Source organism: Lycium barbarum, chromosome 10 (assembly GCF_019175385.1).
Source record: "Lycium barbarum isolate Lr01 chromosome 10, ASM1917538v2, whole genome shotgun sequence".
Taxonomy (NCBI): Eukaryota; Viridiplantae; Streptophyta; class Magnoliopsida; order Solanales; family Solanaceae; genus Lycium; species Lycium barbarum.
Window position 1 is genome coordinate 20,036,485 of NC_083346.1, and position 22,454 is coordinate 20,058,938.

General features: G+C 37.2%; 1 protein-coding gene across 1 annotated transcript; it reads left to right on the forward strand.

The window, feature by feature from the left end:
• Window positions 1-1,773: 1,773 nt before the first annotated feature.
• LOC132612812 (uncharacterized) lies at window positions 1,774-22,454 on the forward strand. The gene is made up of 6 exons (XM_060326899.1): window positions 1,774-1,924; window positions 2,503-2,692; window positions 2,769-2,895; window positions 2,983-3,270; window positions 3,386-3,493; window positions 21,961-22,454. The coding sequence occupies exons 1-6, from the start codon at window positions 1,774-1,776 to the stop codon at window positions 22,408-22,410; spliced, it is 1,314 nt and encodes a 437-aa protein (XP_060182882.1). The 3' UTR covers window positions 22,411-22,454.

The following is a 22,454-nucleotide window of genomic DNA, read 5'->3' on the forward strand; positions in this document are numbered from 1 at the left end:
TCCTTTAAATTTGAGTGAAAAGCATGAGTTTATTTCCCTTTGTTGTTTATTTTTTTTTCAGTATGCTCAACTCGTTAGAAAATGTTTGTTTGGTTAAATACCAGTTTTGTAATTTTTAATGAAATCCTCATGGCTAACTGCTTGCTGGCTGGGAGCTGTATGAGCTAGCCTAGCGTGCTATAAACCTACAGGGAACAAGAGCCAGATCGAAGACATTCCTTTCATTCTTTTATACCCCTCTCTTCTTAGTTGCTCCTCTTTCATCGATAAGTTTATGTTATGAGATTTAGCTTATGCTCAAGCTTAGATTAGTATGAGATTGAGTATTGCCTAATGTTTCAGCCCGTTTTACTTCTTCCTTGAGCATTTTAGTTCCAAAAACATGAAATTATATATTACAATGAGTGACTTTCTTTGTTCTCCAAGCATGTTAGAGTTATACAAATGTTAATCGCTATATAGATTTTTATCAAGTTATGCTTAAAATTTCCAGTTTAAGCATATTTACACTTTGAGTTTCCAGAAACAAATGTTGCTCTCTTGATGTATTCACTGGCTTGCCTTTCTTTAAGTTAGTTCCCCTGTTTCCTTTATGTCTCATGAACCAAAAGTTCATTTTTGTGTATAATTCTCTAGTAAGCATAAAGAGATTTTGGCTTAGTTGACTCGTTCCAATTCATTTGTGTTAGTTTTTTTTTTCCTAATTCATGCATCAGTTTGCTCTTTAGTTTAATAAAGTTTGCTTAGGGAGCTGTGATAATTCAACCAATAGCTTACCCCCTTGTTAAGCGAATGTTGGTGTTTGATTCACTGTTCTTATCTACTACATCAGTTTCGTATGTTAATTGGTACATGAGGAGTAATGAAAACCATGGAAACTTTTTCACTATTTTATGGCATGTGTGAACTCTTTGATAATTTCCTCTCTTTCTGTTTGTATACCTTTTCTTATATAAGTCCTAGAACTTGTTTGGAGTAAGAGCTTTTCTTTCTTTATATTCAAAGAGACCTTAGTCTTAAAATGGGATAATCTGCCATGATTTAGGATCTTAGTCTCTTTCAGATCTTAGTCTTAAACTTTGGCTAAAGTTCTTTGGAAGAATTTCGTTTTGAATTATGACTGCATCCACTTCAAGTTATTTTAAGTGCATTGATTGACCTAGACTTGTGTGTTTTGCTGGAAGAAAAAAAAATCATTCATTTGTTCTTAAAAAGAAAAAAAACGAAGTTACTATTTTGATCAAATAAAAAGTTACTCTGTATTCATGTCCTTAAAATTTTCCCTAAATATCCACAGTGATGGCTTAGTTTAAATGTACAGTACATCTTTTCCTTGTTGTTTAGTAACCTTGCTTACCAAAATGCATATTCTTTTGAAAGACTTTGCCCTTATGTTTATAATAACCTGAGATAGGGACTTGACTCAACCATTCAGTTTTGAAAAAAAAAAAAAAAAAAAACATGCATCAGGACATGCTGTAAGTTGAGCATAAATCTATCTTTCATAGATTTAAGTTGATCCTATGGTTTTTCAAACTCTTGATTTGAGCATGATCTTTAAAAGGGTGGACTGTCCAATTTAAACTATAACTCTTTTAAGGTGGATTCTTTGTTCGTTAAGACGAAGGGGCTGTACATTTCATTCCAACTAGAAGTTATTTGTATGTTTCATGGGTTTAAAAATCTCTTTACTAGCAGCCTGCTTGCATTTTACTGATTACTTTTTTACTGATGGTTGCTTTAATTTCCTCATGTCCATATTTTTTTGTAGATATGGCTCGAGGCAGAGGTCGAGGTAGCGGAGGTCGTGTAGGAAAGTCCTCATTAAGGTGTGATTCTACTGGTCGTGCAAACATGCCTACCATTCCCATTCCCACCACAGTTAGTCCTCAACAAGGTGGTACGCCACCGGTTCAAGCCTCAGGTCTGTTTATTGATCCTCGTGACTTTTTCTTTCTTCTTGGCTGTGGTGACAAAAGTGTTCCTGCAAGATGGGTGGGGAAGGGGTAGAATTCTCAGGAGTTTCAAATATTTGAAAGTTTCACTGTCCTGTACAATTGCTGAAATAAAAATAATATTGATGGCAGCATCAACAACCATAATTTAAACCTCTCAGTTTCCTGCATGTAGTAGCAACTACTGCCTCTTATAATAGAAACTATAAATTGTAGGTTTGCTTGTGTAACAAGTTGCAGATTTTGTAAATCAAGCTGCAGATTTTGTAAATCATGATTAGTCATATTTGTAGACTTGCAAACAGCTTGTATAAAAACCTCTTTACTGATGGTTGCTTTAATTTCCTCACGTCCACATTTTTTTGTAGATATCGCTCGAGGAAAAGGTCGAGGTAGCGAAGGTCGTGTAGGAAAGTCCTCACTTAGGGGTGATTCTGCTCGTCATGCAAACATGCCTACTATTCCTATTCCCACCACGGTTAGTCTCAACAAGGTGGTACGAGTTCCATAGGTGGGCCAGATCCTATAAACCATGTTCAAACTTTAGGTACGCCACCGGTTCAAGCATCAGATTACGGTAGTAACCCAACCATCCCTGAATTATCTCCCATTACACCTGATCTGAGCAGCCCAGTAGATGAGGGTACATCAAACCATAGCAACACTGTCAGCGAAAAAGAGTCCAGTAGTCGTCGTATGCAGCGGACACTTACACTTGTTACTCTTACTCCTGCAGGGTTAGTCCATGCTTGTATTTTTTATATATATATAATTTGTGGTAGGCCTTGAAATAATATTTTCAAATTTATGCAGGTTGGAACCTTCTAAAGAATGCTCTAATACCATATCCGCATCTTTCAAAAATCAACTTGATCCCAATGGAATCAATTGGAAAGGTGTCTCAGAAGATACTAGAAATTTTTATTTTGGGGAATTCAAGGTATAACTTTCATCATAATTCGTTTTATAAGTGTATTAGCTTTTATAGTTACGATACTAATAATATTAGTTTACAAACTGTTTTCAGAAGACATACCATTGGGACTCTTCGATTCCTGAGAGTGTAATCAGAAAACATTGGAATACTAAGGCAGCAACAAAGTATAGGAATTTCATTAGCAAAATTAAACAAAAAAGGATTAAGCCGGATTATGTGTCTGATAATGTGTGGGAACGCTGGTTGCAACTTTGGGCGGATCCTAAGTGTGTCGAAAAGTCGGAAATAAATGCAAAGAATCGGTGTGGAGGGAAAGAAGTTGCTGCCGGGACTCACACGGGTGGCTCTATCTGCATTGGGGAGCATCGCAAGAGACTTGTAAGTATATATTTTTTTTCATACACTCTTAAATTTTTTATATTTACTACTTGAAAATTGGTTATACTGTTATTGTTCTTGGTATAATCTTCTGAAATGAGTAACTTTTGCATAGGCTGTTGCAAAGGGTCGAGATCCAACACCAGGCGAGGTACATTTGCATGTCCATACACATGATCATGATGGAGAATCTTTTGTTGATGAGCGTGCCCGAGCTGTCCATGTGTGAGGACCCACAGCTGGGCGCTGACCATGCTGTGAACCTCTGGGTATCTGACCAGCTCAATTGGTAAGAGTCGTCTCCTTCGGGAGGACAAAAGGGGAGAGGTCACGGGTTCGATACCAGCCGCTGCAGCGTATATCGAATTGTCTGTGTCTCTTGCTCATACAATACCTGAGTATGTCATGACTAGTCAGCAGGGCGCAGATGCCACAGCAGTCAGTTATGGGGTCAGATACCCAGAGGTTCACAGCATGGTCAGTGTTGACACCCAATTTTGTCCCGTCTCTCTGCCGAAATACCTATTTTTGTGCTTCTAATATTTTTTGGAAAAAATAAAAATATATATATATATATTATGTGTTTACTATAATTATTAGCCTCTTATCAATACCGCTATTGCATTATTCTATTAATTATTCTTATTACTATTACCGCATTTTATTATTATTATTATTATTATTATTATTAGTATTATTATTATTATTATTATTATTATTATTATTATTATTATTATTATCATTATTATATATTACTATTATTATAATTCATAATTTTTTATCATTTCGGCATTTTACCAGCTTACGCACACACATCACATTTATCTTTGCATAATTAAATAATAGTATTTATCTTACTGCGGATTTTCGAAATATTATTGCACGGCCATTACAACGCCATTTTTTACCCGAGCATTGATGATTGCGTATTTTGTATTGAGCAATATTTAACACAAGTTGTTTAAACAGGTCTTTTATTTAAATTTAGAAGCCAAACTATTTCTTGCACTCAGTCCGTATTTTGATTTATCGGATCCCAAATCAAATCCCAATCAACTCATAAATATTTCCTGACTAGCCCATATTTTGATCTCAATTTTTTGGAATAGTCCGTGTTTTAATTCGCTAGCTCATTCTTTTAATACCCGGTCCAAAAATTGACCCGGTCCATAAAATGGACCGGGTCCAGCCCATTTTCGTTTAGGATAAGGGAAACCCTTTAGGGTTTCCTTATCATTTTTTCCTCCACCGCCGCACCTCCTCTCCCTTCCCTCTCTCCTTCTCCACCTCTTCCATCTCCGCCCCACTTCCGCCACACCTCCCCTTCATCCTAAAACCTAGCCGCCGCACACCCTTCCCACTGATTCTCTCTCCCACGCCTCCACTACACCCCTGACACCCCACTTCCCTCTGCTCCCTTCGTCTCCCATCTCCCCCACGTTACCTTCTGTCACTCCACTTCACCACGTTACTCCCACGCCTTCCTGTTCCCCACGCCACTGTTGCCCCCACTTCGACGCTGTCCCCGTTTCCTCTTTCTTTCTTCAATACAAAGGTCAAAAGACCTATAAATGGTGGTAGGGTTGAATCGAAAAGGGGGGATTTTTTTGGATCGGGAAGAACCTCCCAGGAACGAGATCTTTGATTTATAAAATTCCCCAAGAACAATTTTGTTTAGCGGCAGAAATCCCCTAAAGTTTTGAGTTTCTTTTAATCGCTTCAAATTCCCGTCTAAAAATTACTAAGTCTTCATAAGTTTTAATCTTGTTTTGATATGGATTCGAAATAGAGGATTATTCTGGTCCTCTTTCATTTCCAGCAACCGTTTTCGAGCCCGAATAAATTCGAGATCGGAGTTTGTAGTGTTCGAGTGATATCGAAACCCCACACCCATTTCGCTGCATCCCGAGAAGGTCAATAACCTTTCCTTTTCTTTATTTTTTTTTGCGTGTTCTTGCTCCTTTAATTATTATGTGTTATGTATTCAACTTAAGCATGTCGGTTTATTCAGGTTAGTAGGCTAATCTGCTTATGTGTTCGTCTCGGACTGGTTTAGCTCTCCTTTAATTTTGCTAGCCGTGCTCTGTTTATCCTAGATTGGCAGTTAAGATATCGACATGTTAGCAATTAGTTAGGTAATTCCAATTATGTAGTTAAGGCATATCTTATATGATTTGTGTGGGTTTAGGTGTAGGGATGACTTAGTCAATGTTCGAAACATATGAGCAAGATCTGTTGGGTATGTTTGGGTGTTAATTTGACTTGTTTCAACTGAATTTGTCTAAAATGTTGCATTGTCTGGCCTATATGTTGTTGTGGTTAGAATATATTAGTTAACTGCTGTACAATCTGAGTATTAGTGGTCCTAAACCAGGCTGTTATGCGTATATCATCCTATCTTCAGGCCTACTACTTTCTCAAACATATAATTGTTGTGTTTTGTGGCCTGAAACTATGCTAGTAGCTAATTATGTGCTTGCTAAGATTATTATAAACATGTTTCAAATTATGTTCATGTCCTGTTCAAATATGTTTGTCCAGATAGCTTTAGGTTATTAATATTTTTTCATATATGTTTCTTTGCCGTATTGGGTTTTGATTCCTGTTTGTTAGGGCATCAGCATTTGTGTAGTTCGACTGCTGCTTAATGAAGTAGCTTGACTTAATAATCATTTTCTGGGATTTCTAACAGACTATAGAGTTTAGTTTGGCTATGTTCCATGTGTAGGAGATGTTCTTCCAGCTCAGTACTTAGGATGAGGCAAAATATGTTTTAAAACTAGTTTCCTTCCTTTTCCTTAAACTAGAACCCTCCTCTTCTCCCTCATATCTCGGGTGATTTCTTTCGAGACTTTATCTGAACATTATGAACTTGTATAAATGCTTTGTGATAACATCATGTTAAATAAATCATGGATATAGATAAGTCCTAAGGACTGCTCTATTGATGTATGACCCATTATAGTGATCCTACTTTCTTTTAAGTGGATCTGTTATGCATATTTTAGTTTCATCGGTTAATCCTGTCGGAGTGCTTGAATAATGATTCAATGACAGTGCTGAACTTGATATATATTTGGTTTGATTTATGGTATATGGTAAGGTGTTTGTTAAAATGACTCATGATTAGGATTTGTTTGTGTTTGATGGAATCTGCTCTATCTTAGGAATTTGTATACAGGGGACTGTTTGGGTATGAATAAGTGTTTGAGTCAGAGAATCCCTATCTCTAAAGACTCCTAATTTTCTTAAAGTGATCTGTTTGTCTAGTATATATCGCTCGTTATGTGGGAAACGTGATTGAATACCAGGAATATGAGCTGGAAACGTGATTGAATACCATGAATATCCTTCCTGAATTCAGTGGATATTTGTATGCCATGTCTAGGCCTGATATGTATTGTGCATTGCTAGTATATTTAATCTATATTCCGAGCACCTTCACGTGAATGAATTACCAGATCGACTGTTGTTTGAATTTTGTGCATTGCTGCAAGTATATTTCAGTTGGTTTATGTATATTACGTATATTGCTGGTATATCCCTATTTGAAATAGTTATGAATGTGTATACATAGTATATACACAATTCGCTGATTTGTTTGCAAGTCTATATTTCATATGTCTAACATCATTTATTGATCGTGTACTAATTCCTTTTTCTTCCGTTTTATGCATGAACATCGCATACGAGTCCGAGAGACTCGTTCTTCCTCCGCATTCGGTTTGGGCTAAAAGCCCAATGTGATCTCTCTCTATCCAGCCCCTATCTGCAGCAAAAAAAATATGAATTCTGGGCCAAGCCCAATAGATGCGGACAGCCCACAACATGTTTAAAAAATGGGCTGAGCCCACTCCCGTCAGCAGTCCAGATTACAGCAGTTTTAAAAATGGGTTGAGCCCATTTAACTTATTTACTCCTCTATTTTATCTTTTTTGCATTTTTAATCTGTATTATGTAACTAACTCTTTGTTTGTTTTGTTTTTGTTAGTTTCGATAAATCATAATTAATCAGTAGGTTTAGTTCTAGTAATGGGTAGTTAGTTTAAGGAAGACTAACATTTAATCACATAAGATAAGATTATTCTCCTCTTTTCTGATTTCATTTTCTTTGATTTGCAAAAAATGGCATGATTTTATATTTCGAGTTAAGAGAAGCGTATTTTATTTTTACTATTCGAGAAATTTCAAAACATCATTAATATGCAAACATAAATTCAAACACATTTTTTATGACTCTTCAAGTTTTTGAGTCAATCACGCATATTCCTCATTAAGCATAGTTGATAAAAATAATATAAAAATGGATAAAGGAAATCTATTAGCTATTTCATATTTTTATTCACACTTCTAAAGCTCAAAGTCAATTAATATCTCATTGCTTAGTTTTGTTAAATATTTATTGAAACATTGCATAAATTCGCATCTTCTTCTATTTATATGTAAGTTATCGTACTTTGTAAACTTCATCTTTATTATGCTACTTCCTTTAAATCTATTAGCAACTATTATAAATTTTATTCAAATAGTATTTTAAAATTTTTCTTTTATACAAAGTATTAGTCTTATTTTAATAACTTTCTTATTTAAAGCCTTAGCAATATGTATAAATCTTATTTTAAGCAGTTCATATTTTTCTTTGAAACATTAGCAGCATTACAAGCCCACTTCTTGAAATTTAAATGCTACATCTTTAATCTCAATTAATTAACCTAAGTTTGGTCGGATAACCGTGAGTTAACGGATTCTAAAGGATGCCTAACCCCTTCCCTTTAGGATAATATAGAGCCCTTACCTAGAATCATACTGGTTAAGCAGATTATTAATTGAGGTTTAGTTTTAACTTTACCTTAGTTAACATTTAGGTGTCCTAATTCACCGTTAAATTAATTAGGTGGCGACTCCTTAAAAAAAAAAAAAATAGGAATCACCAATATGTCATACCCTAAATCAACCCGGTTAAAATGGGGTGTGACAGCTTGGCGACTCCGCTGGGGAGCTTTAGGCTCTAACCATAACAACTTAGGTTAATAAATAATTTGTGAGATATTTTGTTTGTTTTATTTTATTTTGCCTGTATTGTAGTTTTATATGATTTCAAGTATTATTGTTCCATTCCTTATATGCATTTTTTTGTTCTATGTAATATGTATATTACTGCTTTCCTTAAATTGGCATTCCGTTCACATTTCCTCCACTTCTGGAAAATTCACACATATTCACACACTTAAAGCGGCTTCGCAGTTTGCGCCCGTGCACTACTAAATTACCCCTTTAGTTGGATTTGTCTTGTGGATTTAGTCGATCGGCGGTGCAGTCGACGGCCACGGACTTTCCACTTCCAAGTTGTCCGCTTGGGGGAGCCTTGTGTCATAGGAAAACCATTCTTAGTCTACCTAGGTAGAGCGAAAACCAAAACCTTGTAAGGACATGCATCATTTTAAACCTAGGAAGCTTAATACCCTTGGTGTATTAAGTTCATTAGTCAACCTTACCAAATGTCCAAATGAGTCTATGACTCTAAGTGACACTACTCACTATCTATGTGCATTATTTGAAGGACAAATATGTGGAATATGTGGACCTAATACTCTATAGATAAATATTTCAAGGAAACTGACATTTTGTTGCAGGTTGCCGTGGAGCATTAATTAATGCCGGAGGTTGAAGACAACCAAAGGAAATTAGTGAAGTTGAAGTATTAGATATCTTAGGTTGATTTTGAGATGTATTATTGGCATGTAATAATTTTTATTCTTGCAAAGTACTTTTAGGAGGAGTTGTGGAATAATACATAAAAGACATGTTTGTCCTTCAAATATTCGTTAGGCCTACCTCTGGCATAAAGAGGTCCCTTGCATTATAAAACGCGATGTATTATGTGCAATAATGTGTTTATATGCAATAATATGTCCTTACCGTATACTGACTCATTTTCTTTTTTCTTTTTCTTGTTTTATCTTTTTCTTTTTAAAATTTATTTTCAAAATAAAAGGTTGACTTGCGCTAAAGGGGAACTGGCGGAGCATCCATATTTCACACGGTCTAGAGCCAAGAAATCAGACTCTGACTCATCACTAATCGCCTGGTTAACTAAAAAGACTCGTTCTAAAATGGAGCAAAGTTCGATCAATGCAACCACTTCATCTGAGCCATCTCTTAGTTTACCGATCACGAGTGATCCCACATCCTCCAAAGAATCAGAAACACATTTGGAGACCATTGCTCGTCTGGAGCGACGAGTTGCCGAACTAAGTCATATGGTACTTCACAACCGGTCATTTTCTCAAACACCGCCACATATGACTCCGTCCCAGGGAGTTCGTCAGACTTTGCCTGTGCCACCTCCATTCCCAAATTTGGACGAATTTAACCAAGCAAATTATTTCACCACTTCTCAGCCAGTTCGTTCCGAACACCTCACTCAAAATGCTCCCTTTTTATTTACAACCACCTCTTCAAAAGCTCAATTCATACCGCCAGCACATGACACACATCAAGTTCCGCCAGTGTATACTTATACCACAGCTCCACCCATGACACAGATTCAAGGACAATGTCGCACAGATGTTGATCATTATGTCGAAGTTGAAAATGAGGCACGGTCAGTTAATGATGAAATGATAAATAGAAAGCTCAAAAGTTTGGAAGATGCCATGAGAAGTTTGCGTGGACTTGGTAGTAACCAAAGCGTGAGATATGAAGAATTATGTGCATTTCCTGAGGTAGAATTGCCACCAGGTTACAAGATCCCAAAATTTGAGAAGTTTGATGGGTCGGGAAACCCTTTCTTTCATTTGAAAGTTTATTGTGAAAAGTTGATTGGCGTAGGAAAGAATGAAGGGATAAGAGTCAAACTATTCAATCAGAGTTTGAGTGGAAAAGCCTTGGAGTGGTATTCTAAGCAAGATACAACCAAATGGCGTACTTGGGATGATTTGGCAAATGCTTTTGTGGATCACTACAAGTTTCATGTTGAGATCGCTCCTGACAGAATCTCAATTACAAAGTTGAAGAAGAAGTTCACCGAATCATTTCGAGAATATGCTATACGGTGGAGGGAAGAAGCATCTAGGGTACACCCACCCATGGAGGAGACAGAAATGGTTACTTTCTTCATTCAAGCATTAGAACCGGAATACTATGAACGTTTGGTGACAATGAGTGGAAAAACTTTTGCAGAAGTGATCAAAGCTGGGGACATGATCGAAGATGGCATTAAGACAGGGAGAATAACAAGTCTAGCAGCTTTGCAGTCTACCAGTAGGGCTATACAAACTGGTACTCTCGGAAATGGAAAGAAAAAAGAGAAAGAAGCAGCATCGGTGATGGCCTTGGGAAACACATCATACCGCCATCAACGACCACCGCGATACCAGCCTAACGCTCACCACTTACAATATTTCCAATATTCTCCACATCCCTACGACCAAGCTTTGTCATCTTACCAACCTCAATCACCACAAATATCCTACCCTGTTTACAACACACAACCAGCATATCGAGCTCCACGACCACCAACATATCCAGCTCCACCATCACAAACTCATCATCCAAACAATGCATCCGCACCTCGCCCAAATAAACCGTTCCGCAATTTCACACCATTGGGAGAACCACTGAGCGTTGTTTTCGAAAGACTGCAAGCTTCAGGCTTAGTATATCCCGTGGAAGGTAGAATTCCAGATCCATTACCCAGAAGCTTTGATCCCACTAAAACATGTGCATATCATTCGGGGGTAAAAGGCCATTCCACTGATCGTTGTTACGCATTGAAGCATAAGGTTGAGGATCTTATTGAAGCAAAACAGATCACGGTCAAACCACCAACACCAAATGTGGTTAACAATCCACTCCCGACCCATGATGGGGCCACGATAAATATGATTGGAATAGATGAAAATGTTGACGACCCAGCCGAATTTATAGTGCCTGTGGATCGTGTGGAGGATCATGATTTTGTAGCCGTTGCTTCTCCGGCTGTAGTGATAAGGGGTTGTGTGCCTGTCGAGATATTAGGAGCTTCATCAACGCCTGTGGAAGTAGTTCAAGCACCAAATCAGTTACCAGTGCTCGATACAAAAGCCGTACCATGGAATTATCAACAAACTGTGATGGAATGTCGAGGAAAGGACACGATCACTGACAAGGTTAAGACATCAGGAATGACAAGGTCTGGAAGATGCTATTCTCCAGAAGAGCTAGTTAGATTGGGGCAAGTTAAGGAAGCCAATGTACCTCCCAAAAGGGTCGTGACTGAAACCGAAGCAGAAGAATTTTTGAGGAAGATCAAGGCTAGTGAGTACTCAGTTGTGGATCAGTTGAAAAAGACCAATGCTCAAATTCCTATTCTCTCTTTGCTTTTGAGTTCAGATATGCACAGGAATGCATTGTTGAAGATCTTGAATGAAGCGTATGTTCCAAGCGAAACAACTAGTGAGGCGTTAGCTGGGATGATTGAGCGCGTACTTGACAGCCATCGAATCAGCTTCGATAATGAAGAACTGCCGCCAGAAGGATGTATGCATAACAAAGCACTCTATATAACTGTCAAGTGTCGTAACATGTTTGTGGCTAAAGTATTGATTGATGGGGGTTCTGGACTCAACATCTGTCCATTAGCAAGTCTGAAGAAGATCGGATATAATGTTAGTGAGCTCAAGACCAGTGATATGAATATTCGAGCATTTGATGGGGCTCAAAGGCGCCCTATTGGGGAAATAGAGTTGAAAGTGTTGATTGGCCCTGTTGAATTCATTATGGATTTTCAAGTACTTGATATTTCCACGACATACAACATGCTGTTAGGTAGACCGTGGATCCATTTGGCTGGGGCCGTACCATCTACTTTGCACCAAACTGTCAAATTCGAGTGGGATCAGCAACAAATATGTATACATGGAGAAGGAGACACGTCTTTCTATATAGAGCAATCCACCCCATTCGTCGAGGCAGAAGGAGGGTTCGACGGAGCAGCTTACCACGCTTGGGAGGTTGTGAATGTCACTAAGGAGAGTGAAGTATGTCAAACTCAAGAGTTCAAAAGATCATGTGCCGCAATTATGGTTGCAAAAGAAATGGTGAGAAATGGGTACCAACCTGGATTTGGGCTAGGGAAAACACTAAATGGGCGGGTTGAGCCAGTCGTTCTCCCTACGCAACAATTTACATTCGGTTTGGGATATGAGCCAACTGAGGAAGAAGTGAAGAAAGCACGAAAGAATAAAAAGAAGGAGATTGCATTGCCAAAACCTATTCCTACCATTGATCAAACTTTCTCAAAACCTTCAGATCTGATTGTTGAAGTTGCCTATGATGATATCGTGGAGGGAGTCAAGAACCTGTTCGTGGAAGATGAAAATGATCATGCTGCGATAATCAAAGACTTTGCTGAAATATTGACTTTATAGGCTGCTGAGCCAGAACCTGAGTTGCAAAATTGAACTTCTATCTTAGCCCCGGTTCGTCGGGAGTTTCAGTATTTTCAGTTTAAATTTCCTTTTGTAGTAGGCCGGAGGTATCAACTAGAACATTTAGTTCCTTTTGTCATGTTGCCTCTATGTTTTGTTACGGCCTTTTTAAATTAAGATTCTGTCATTTTGTATGTAACGAACTACGTTTGGCCTGACTTCCTGTTGGATACGTAGGCAGCCCACATCGGGTTCGGCCACTTTTTCAAAATATTTCAGTGTTTTGTTGTATGAACGAACTACGTTTGGCCTGACTTCCTGTTGGATACGTAGGCAGCCCACATCGGGTTCGGCCACTTTTTCAAAATATTTCAGTGTTTTGTTGTATGGGTGGAACTACGTGTGGCCTGATTTCCTTTTGGATACGTAGGCAACCCATATCGGGTTCGGCCCCCCCTTTATTAAAAAAAAAAAACAAAAATTCAAAAGTCTTCATTTTTACCACGAACTACGTCTGGCCTGATTCCTTTGGGATACGTAGGCAACCCGAGGCGGGTTCGGCCCTTCTATTTTAAAATTTTTAATATCTTCGATTTTCCAACCATTTTGGTCCATGTAGAACACATAAGAACTTTTATGCAAGATTTGGTCTTCCCATCATTTAAATTCATGTGTCTTAGTATCTTGAAACTGGGACAAATTTTGAAATCGTTCAAATCACTTTCAAAAAATTTCATTACAACTTTCTCACTTTTCAATTGTTTAGAACCAAGTGTCTCCAGAACTTGAAACTGGGACAAAATTTTGAAGTCGGTCAAATCACTTTCAAAACTTTCATTATAAATTTTTACTTTTCAATTGTCCAGAATCAAGCATCTCTAGGACTGAAACTGAGACAAATTTTAGAAGTAGCATAAAAGTGTTCTTAAATAAAAGCCCATCCATATTTCTAAAATGCGAATAAATTTAAAATTCGAGTCTTTCTAATCATTGTACAGATTAGAGTCACTAAGTATTTCCTTCCGAAGTCATCCAAATCTCATTACTTTTATTTCTAAAATACATTTTTGTATGACTGAAACTCCCCGGCAAAGCAAGATATGTGGTGAGACATCGAAGAACGTGGATGCGACCGAGACAAACATCAATTCAAGGGCCAAGTTCCCCGACATGCACAAGTCAACCAATTTTTCTTTTAAACTCACAATTTTTCTTTGATCAGACAGGTTCAATTAACATGAATGGTGCATATCTGACTCTTCTCAAAATTTTAATTATGGACATGATCAAAGAGCTAGCTTTTAAACGGTGGATATTGTTCCACTCGTCATGAAGTCTTGATCGCAAAAGATGGACACGAATTTATCTTCTCAACAAAGGGCTGTGAGTATAATTCTTTCAAAACCAGCTATTTACATATCCTTATCACTAACAGTTGCTTTAGCTCGTGGCATTTCTCAATGGATCAAATACACATAAATCGTGGATTTAACTTTCTTCAAGGGTATCACTCACTATGGTCGCCCGTTATTGGTTGGGGATATAAATGTGAATACCTTTTTACAATACCATCTTAAGTACATTGTGGATGTGAGCGTGGAGGCGGAAGTAGATTTCTATTACAAAGGAAAATGCATATAGAATTATGGAAAGTGGATGCAGATTGATTTTTCGAAAGTAGAAGCGGATTTATTTTGCACCGTATAATACGGACGTGGAAGTAAAAGTGGATTTATTATGCCGTATAATACGGACATAGAAGTAGATGTGGATTCACATTTTTGCATTGAAGAAATGGATGGGTATTTCAATTTCAGTTCAGGCACCCACCTCCGAATGCGGGTATTTTATATTTCAGTTCAGGCACCCACCTCCGAATGCGGGTATTCTATATTTCAGTTTAGGCACCCACCTTAGAATGCGGGTATGTCAATTTTCAATTTAGGCACCCACCTTAAAATGCGGGTATTTCAAAATTCAATTCAGGCACCCACCTTAGAATGCGGGTATTTCAATGTTCAATTCAGGCACCCACCTTAGAATGCGGGTATTTCAATGTTCAAATTAGGCACCCACCTTAGAATGCGGGTATGTCAATTTTCAATTCAGGCACCCACCTTAGAATGCGGGTATTTCAATGTTCAAATTAGGCACCCACCTTAGAATGCGGGTATGTCAATTTTCAATTTAGGCGCCCACCTTAGAATGCGGGTATTTCAATGTTCAGTTCAGGCACCCACCTCCGAATGCGGGTATCTTATATTTCAAGTTCAGGCACCCACCTCCGAATGCGGGAATTTTATATTTCAGTTCAGGCGCCCACCTCCGAATGCGGATATCTTATATTTCAGTTCAGGCACCCACCTCCGAATGCGGGTATTTTATATTCAAGTTCAGGCACCCACCTCCGAATGCGGGAATCTTATTTTTCAGTTCAGGCGCCACCTCCGAATGCGGGTATCTTATATTTCAAGTTCAGGCACCCACCTCCGAATGCGGGTATCTTATATTTCAAGTTCAGGCACCCACCTCCGAATGCGGGAATTTTATATTTCAGTTCAGGCGCCCACCTCCGAATGCGGATATCTTATATTTCAGTTCAGGCACCCACCTCCGAATGCGGGTATTTTATATTCAAGTTCAGGCACCCACCTCCGAATGCGGGAATCTTATATTTCAGTTCCGGCATCCACCTCCGAATGTGGATTCAACTTTCGAAGCAGGGGTTGCAAGTGTAACTTCTCCAACCCTGCCTTATTTACATATATTTCTTTATTGCTAACATTTGTTTTTAGCTGACGGCTTTTGGCAATATCAAAGTTGGCATCACACATCAAATCGTGGAACTATTTCTTCGGCAGCGAACTGGGGCAATTTGTCAGGAAGGATAGTCAAACTTCCCGACACGGGTCAAAGATCTACCTCGAACACTCGTCTCTAATTGCAAGTATTCTCTTGCGTTCCAGCAATTCAATTTTCAGAATTCTAAAGTTTCTATCACAATACCCAGTGTTATCATAATTCAGCACTGGGACAATATTTTGCAAGTTTTGCGCCAATTGGGGTTCAAGTGTCGTAATTGTCCCAGAACTACACTCGACCTGATTCTCGTATAGCCCGAGATATGTAGGCAACTCAGAGACCGGAGTCCAGTCATAATCCTCTCAAGTTTCCTTTAGCCGGGACAAAATAGGCTACTAAGTCAACGTCTTTGCCCGACAACTCTTTTCATCATTACCGGGCAAAGAGGGACAAGTTGTTGACACCAAATTTTGTCCCGTCTCTCTGCCGAAATACCTATTTTTGCGCTTCTAATATTTTTTGGAAAAAATAAAAATATATATATATATTATGTGTTTACTATAATTATTAGCCTCTTATCAATACCGCTATTGCATTATTCTATTAATTATTCTTATTACTATTACCGCATTTTATTATTATTATTATTATTATTATTATTAGTATTATTATTATTATTATTATTATTATTATTATTATTATTATTATTATTATTATTATTATCATTATTATATATTACTATTATTATAATTCATAATTTTTTATCATTTCGGCATTTTACCAGCTTACGCACACACATCACATTTATCTTTGCATAATTAAATAATAGTATTTATCTTACTGCGGATTTTCGAAATATTATTGCACGGCCATTACAACGCCATTTTTTACCCGAGCATTGATGATTGCGTATTTTGTATTGAGCAATATTTAACACAAGTTGTTTAAACAGGTCTTTTATTTAAATTTAGAAGCCAAACTATTTCTTGCACTCAGTCCGTATTTTGATTTATCGGATCCCAAATCAAATCCCAATCAACTCATAAATATTTCCTGACTAGCCCATATTTTGATCTCAATTTTTTGGAATAGTCCGTGTTTTAATTCGCTAGCTCATTCTTTTAATACCCGGTCCAAAAATTGACCCGGTCCATAAAATGGACCGGGTCCAGCCCATTTTCGTTTAGGATAAGGGAAACCCTTTAGGGTTTCCTTATCATTTTTTCCTCCACCGCCGCACCTCCTCTCCCTTCCCTCTCTCCTTCTCCACCTCTTCCATCTCCGCCCCACTTCCGCCACACCTCCCCTTCATCCTAAAACCTAGCCGCCGCACACCCTTCCCACTGATTCTCTCTCCCACGCCTCCACTACACCCCTGACACCCCACTTCCCTCTGCTCCCTTCGTCTCCCATCTCCCCCACGTTACCTTCTGTCACTCCACTTCACCACGTTACTCCCACGCCTTCCTGTTCCCCACGCCACTGTTGCCCCCACTTCGACGCTGTCCCCGTTTCCTCTTTCTTTCTTCAATACAAAGGTCAAAAGACCTATAAATGGTGGTAGGGTTGAATCGAAAAGGGGGGATTTTTTTGGATCGGGAAGAACCTCCCAGGAACGAGATCTTTGATTTATAAAATTCCCCAAGAACAATTTTGTTTAGCGGCAGAAATCCCCTAAAGTTTTGAGTTTCTTTTAATCGCTTCAAATTCCCGTCTAAAAATTACTAAGTCTTCATAAGTTTTAATCTTGTTTTGATATGGATTCGAAATAGAGGATTATTCTGGTCCTCTTTCATTTCCAGCAACCGTTTTCGAGCCCGAATAAATTCGAGATCGGAGTTTGTAGTGTTCGAGTGATATCGAAACCCCACACCCATTTCGCTGCATCCCGAGAAGGTCAATAACCTTTCCTTTTCTTTATTTTTTTTTGCGTGTTCTTGCTCCTTTAATTATTATGTGTTATGTATTCAACTTAAGCATGTCGGTTTATTCAGGTTAGTAGGCTAATCTGCTTATGTGTTCGTCTCGGACTGGTTTAGCTCTCCTTTAATTTTGCTAGCCGTGCTCTGTTTATCCTAGATTGGCAGTTAAGATATCGACATGTTAGCAATTAGTTAGGTAATTCCAATTATGTAGTTAAGGCATATCTTATATGATTTGTGTGGGTTTAGGTGTAGGGATGACTTAGTCAATGTTCGAAACATATGAGCAAGATCTGTTGGGTATGTTTGGGTGTTAATTTGACTTGTTTCAACTGAATTTGTCTAAAATGTTGCATTGTCTGGCCTATATGTTGTTGTGGTTAGAATATATTAGTTAACTGCTGTACAATCTGAGTATTAGTGGTCCTAAACCAGGCTGTTATGCGTATATCATCCTATCTTCAGGCCTACTACTTTCTCAAACATATAATTGTTGTGTTTTGTGGCCTGAAACTATGCTAGTAGCTAATTATGTGCTTGCTAAGATTATTATAAACATGTTTCAAATTATGTTCATGTCCTGTTCAAATATGTTTGTCCAGATAGCTTTAGGTTATTAATATTTTTTCATATATGTTTCTTTGCCGTATTGGGTTTTGATTCCTGTTTGTTAGGGCATCAGCATTTGTGTAGTTCGACTGCTGCTTAATGAAGTAGCTTGACTTAATAATCATTTTCTGGGATTTCTAACAGACTATAGAGTTTAGTTTGGCTATGTTCCATGTGTAGGAGATGTTCTTCCAGCTCAGTACTTAGGATGAGGCAAAATATGTTTTAAAACTAGTTTCCTTCCTTTTCCTTAAACTAGAACCCTCCTCTTCTCCCTCATATCTCGGGTGATTTCTTTCGAGACTTTATCTGAACATTATGAACTTGTATAAATGCTTTGTGATAACATCATGTTAAATAAATCATGGATATAGATAAGTCCTAAGGACTGCTCTATTGATGTATGACCCATTATAGTGATCCTACTTTCTTTTAAGTGGATCTGTTATGCATATTTTAGTTTCATCGGTTAATCCTGTCGGAGTGCTTGAATAATGATTCAATGACAGTGCTGAACTTGATATATATTTGGTTTGATTTATGGTATATGGTAAGGTGTTTGTTAAAATGACTCATGATTAGGATTTGTTTGTGTTTGATGGAATCTGCTCTATCTTAGGAATTTGTATACAGGGGACTGTTTGGGTATGAATAAGTGTTTGAGTCAGAGAATCCCTATCTCTAAAGACTCCTAATTTTCTTAAAGTGATCTGTTTGTCTAGTATATATCGCTCGTTATGTGGGAAACATGATTGAATACCAGGAATATGAGCTGGAAACGTGATTGAATACCATGAATATCCTTCCTGAATTCAGTGGATATTTGTATGCCATGTCTAGGCCTGATATGTATTGTGCATTGCTAGTATATTTAATCTATATTCCGAGCACCTTCACGTGAATGAATTACCAGATCGACTGTTGTTTGAATTTTGTGCATTGCTGCAAGTATATTTCAGTTGGTTTATGTATATTACGTATATTGCTGGTATATCCCTATTTGAAATAGTTATGAATGTGTATACATAGTATATACACAATTCGCTGATTTGTTTGCAAGTCTATATTTCATATGTCTAACATCATTTATTGATCGTGTACTAATTCCTTTTTCTTCCGTTTTATGCATGAACATCGCATACGAGTCCGAGAGACTCGTTCTTCCTCCGCATTCGGTTTGGGCTAAAAGCCCAATGTGATCTCTCTCTATCCAGCCCCTATCTGCAGCAAAAAAAATATGAATTCTGGGCCAAGCCCAATAGATGCGGACAGCCCACAACATGTTTAAAAAATGGGCTGAGCCCACTCCCGTCAGCAGTCCAGATTACAGCAGTTTTAAAAATGGGTTGAGCCCATTTAACTTATTTACTCCTCTATTTTATCTTTTTTGCATTTTTAATCTGTATTATGTAACTAACTCTTTGTTTTTTTTGTTTTTGTTAGTTTCGATAAATCATAATTAATCAGTAGGTTTAGTTCTAGTAATGGGTAGTTAGTTTAAGGAAGACTAACATTTAATCACATAAGATAAGATTATTCTCCTCTTTTCTGATTTCATTTTCTTTGATTTGCAAAAAATGGCATGATTTTATATTTCGAGTTAAGAGAAGCGTATTTTATTTTTACTATTCGAGAAATTTCAAAACATCATTAATATGCAAACATAAATTCAAACACATTTTTTATGACTCTTCAAGTTTTTGAGTCAATCACGCATATTCCTCATTAAGCATAGTTGATAAAAATAATATAAAAATGGATAAAGGAAATCTATTAGCTATTTCATATTTTTATTCACACTTCTAAAGCTCAAAGTCAATTAATATCTCATTGCTTAGTTTTGTTAAATATTTATTGAAACATTGCATAAATTCGCATCTTCTTCTATTTATATTTAAGTTATCGTACTTTGTAAACTTCATCTTTATTATGCTACTTCCTTTAAATCTATTAGCAACTATTATAAATTTTATTCAAATAGTATTTTAAAATTTTTCTTTTATACAAAGTATTAGTCTTATTTTAATAACTTTCTTATTTAAAGCCTTAGCAATATGTATAAATCTTATTTTAAGCAGTTCATATTTTTCTTTGAAACATTAGCAGCATTACAAGCCCACTTCTTGAAATTTAAATGCTACATCTTTAATCTCAATTAATTAACCTAAGTTTGGTCGGATAACCGTGAGTTAACGGATTCTAAAGGATGCCTAACCCCTTCCCTTTAGGATAATATAGAGCCCTTACCTAGAATCATACTGGTTAAGCAGATTATTAATTGAGGTTTAGTTTTAACTTTACCTTAGTTAACATTTAGGTGTCCTAATTCACCGTTAAATTAATTAGGTGGCGACTCCTTAAAAAAAAAAAAATAGGAATCACCAATATGTCATACCCTAAATCAACCCGGTTAAAATGGGGTGTGACAGTCAGCGCCCAGCTGTGGGTCCTCACACCATGTAAGTTCAAAATTTTATAATTTCAGAATTAAACTAATGAAAAACTTAAGCCTTATATGATGACTTTAGTAAATAGCCCGGCTGCAAATATGCAGACAGTATTTTCTGGTACTGTGCCCTCAGCTTGAGATAACACTCTTTAGGAACTTATTGCAAGGAAATCCTTAGCAAAACCAATTGCACTTCACTTTATAGTTAGATCATTGACACAACTGATTATCTTTGTGATAGTATAATCCATGCATTGCACTGCTTTTACCTAGCTGCTGTAAACAGCAGTGTTTTTCCCACGTCTCGTAAAGGTGTGGTTAATGATAACTAACCTCAAACAAAAATGTATTTTAACTGAGCGGAATGATTAACATGTACATAATGTGGTCGTTCTATGATAATTGTGTAGTTAATTGATGTTCGTTGTTTATCATTCTTAAGTCTATTAATTAAGTTTGTTTAAGCAAATCATTCAGCAATTCGTTAGTCAAGTGAAGTTTTAATTTATCAACCATGTGTCTCAGTCATCAATGGTATGTTCACTTGTTATTAATTTAATTCCTCACTGATACATACATAATTTAATTTATCAACCATGTGCCTCAGCCAAATTCATTTTACTCTAGCTTCAAAACCTAATCAAATCATGTTTAAATGATAGGTATATAAATGTGATGGAGAAATGATCACCAACTATTTGGTACAAAGAATGTCAGCATTCCTTTCATTTAGCTATAGAATACTGGTTGAACAAATCAGACATATTCAATCCGCTAGGAAAATATGTAGTATCAGACTATCAGGACATAGTCACATAGCAGAAACAATATATTTTCCACATTTGGCACTCTTGACTCCAATTTTGCAGCAATCCTTATGTCTGCAGAGTCTTTTTTTTTTTTAATCCTTGTGTTCCCCTGCTGACTCGCAGCAGCAACAAGTGCTGCATTTATGCAACCTTGTGCCTGTTAGTCTGTATAACTTGTACACCAACATCAACCAAACCAAGTCCGCAAAGTGACAACACTAGCCTGTTCCTGTGATGCAGTGGAACCAGTAGCTAGTTGCCCTATTCAAACTCCCATAGCTGTTACTCCTTGTGTAATAATGCTGAAATTGAATCCTTTGAGCCCTGCTATTGATGTTGGTCAATTTACTTTTGCTTGATATAAACAGTCTACTAGACAGGAAGAACTGAAAAGTAGTATCAGTAGTGACTTAAATCAGTAGGAAATAGCCTGAAATTGCCCTTCTATTTGTTGTTTAGGAACTCTAATTGTCTTTTTTCATGTTCTGTTACTTGACTATGAGACAGTGTATATGATCATTTATATCCAAGTTGTATGAAACTCTTTTTTGTTGGTCATCATGAGACTTCAATTCCAACGAAAAATGGATAAATATCTGCTCTCTTATCTTTGGAATTCATTTCTCTTTTTATTTGGTAAAATTGAATGGTTAGTATTCTTGATGTTTTAATTTCACTAATTATTACAGGAAAGATATCAAGAAATATTACAGGAAAAATCACAGTCTCAGTCTGATATTGATCAATGTGAAGCATATTATGAAGCTGCTGGGGGAACAAGGAAGAGAAGAATATATGATCTTGGATCTCAAGCACAAAGTTACTATGGGCCGAATCTTTGCGTCAATTTTGGCTTTAATGCTTCAGCATCAGCAGCACCTTCAACTTCTCAATCAGCACCTACAGAAAATATGGAGGAGTTAGTGATGCGATTGATTCCTACACTGACTGATTGCTTGCTTCCTTTATTTATTGAGAAGGCACGTGGAGTGATTTCTTCACCATCAGATCATCCAAATACTCCTATCGACAAACCATCAGTTGTGACACCCATAGTGCCTCCTCCTACTACTGCTAACGTTGACGATGTTGATCCTTTAGTTTCTGATGATGATCGTAGTCCTTCACCCATGCATTAGTTTTTTATGTTATCTGTTTTTTGTTGGAAAGAACAAAATTATGC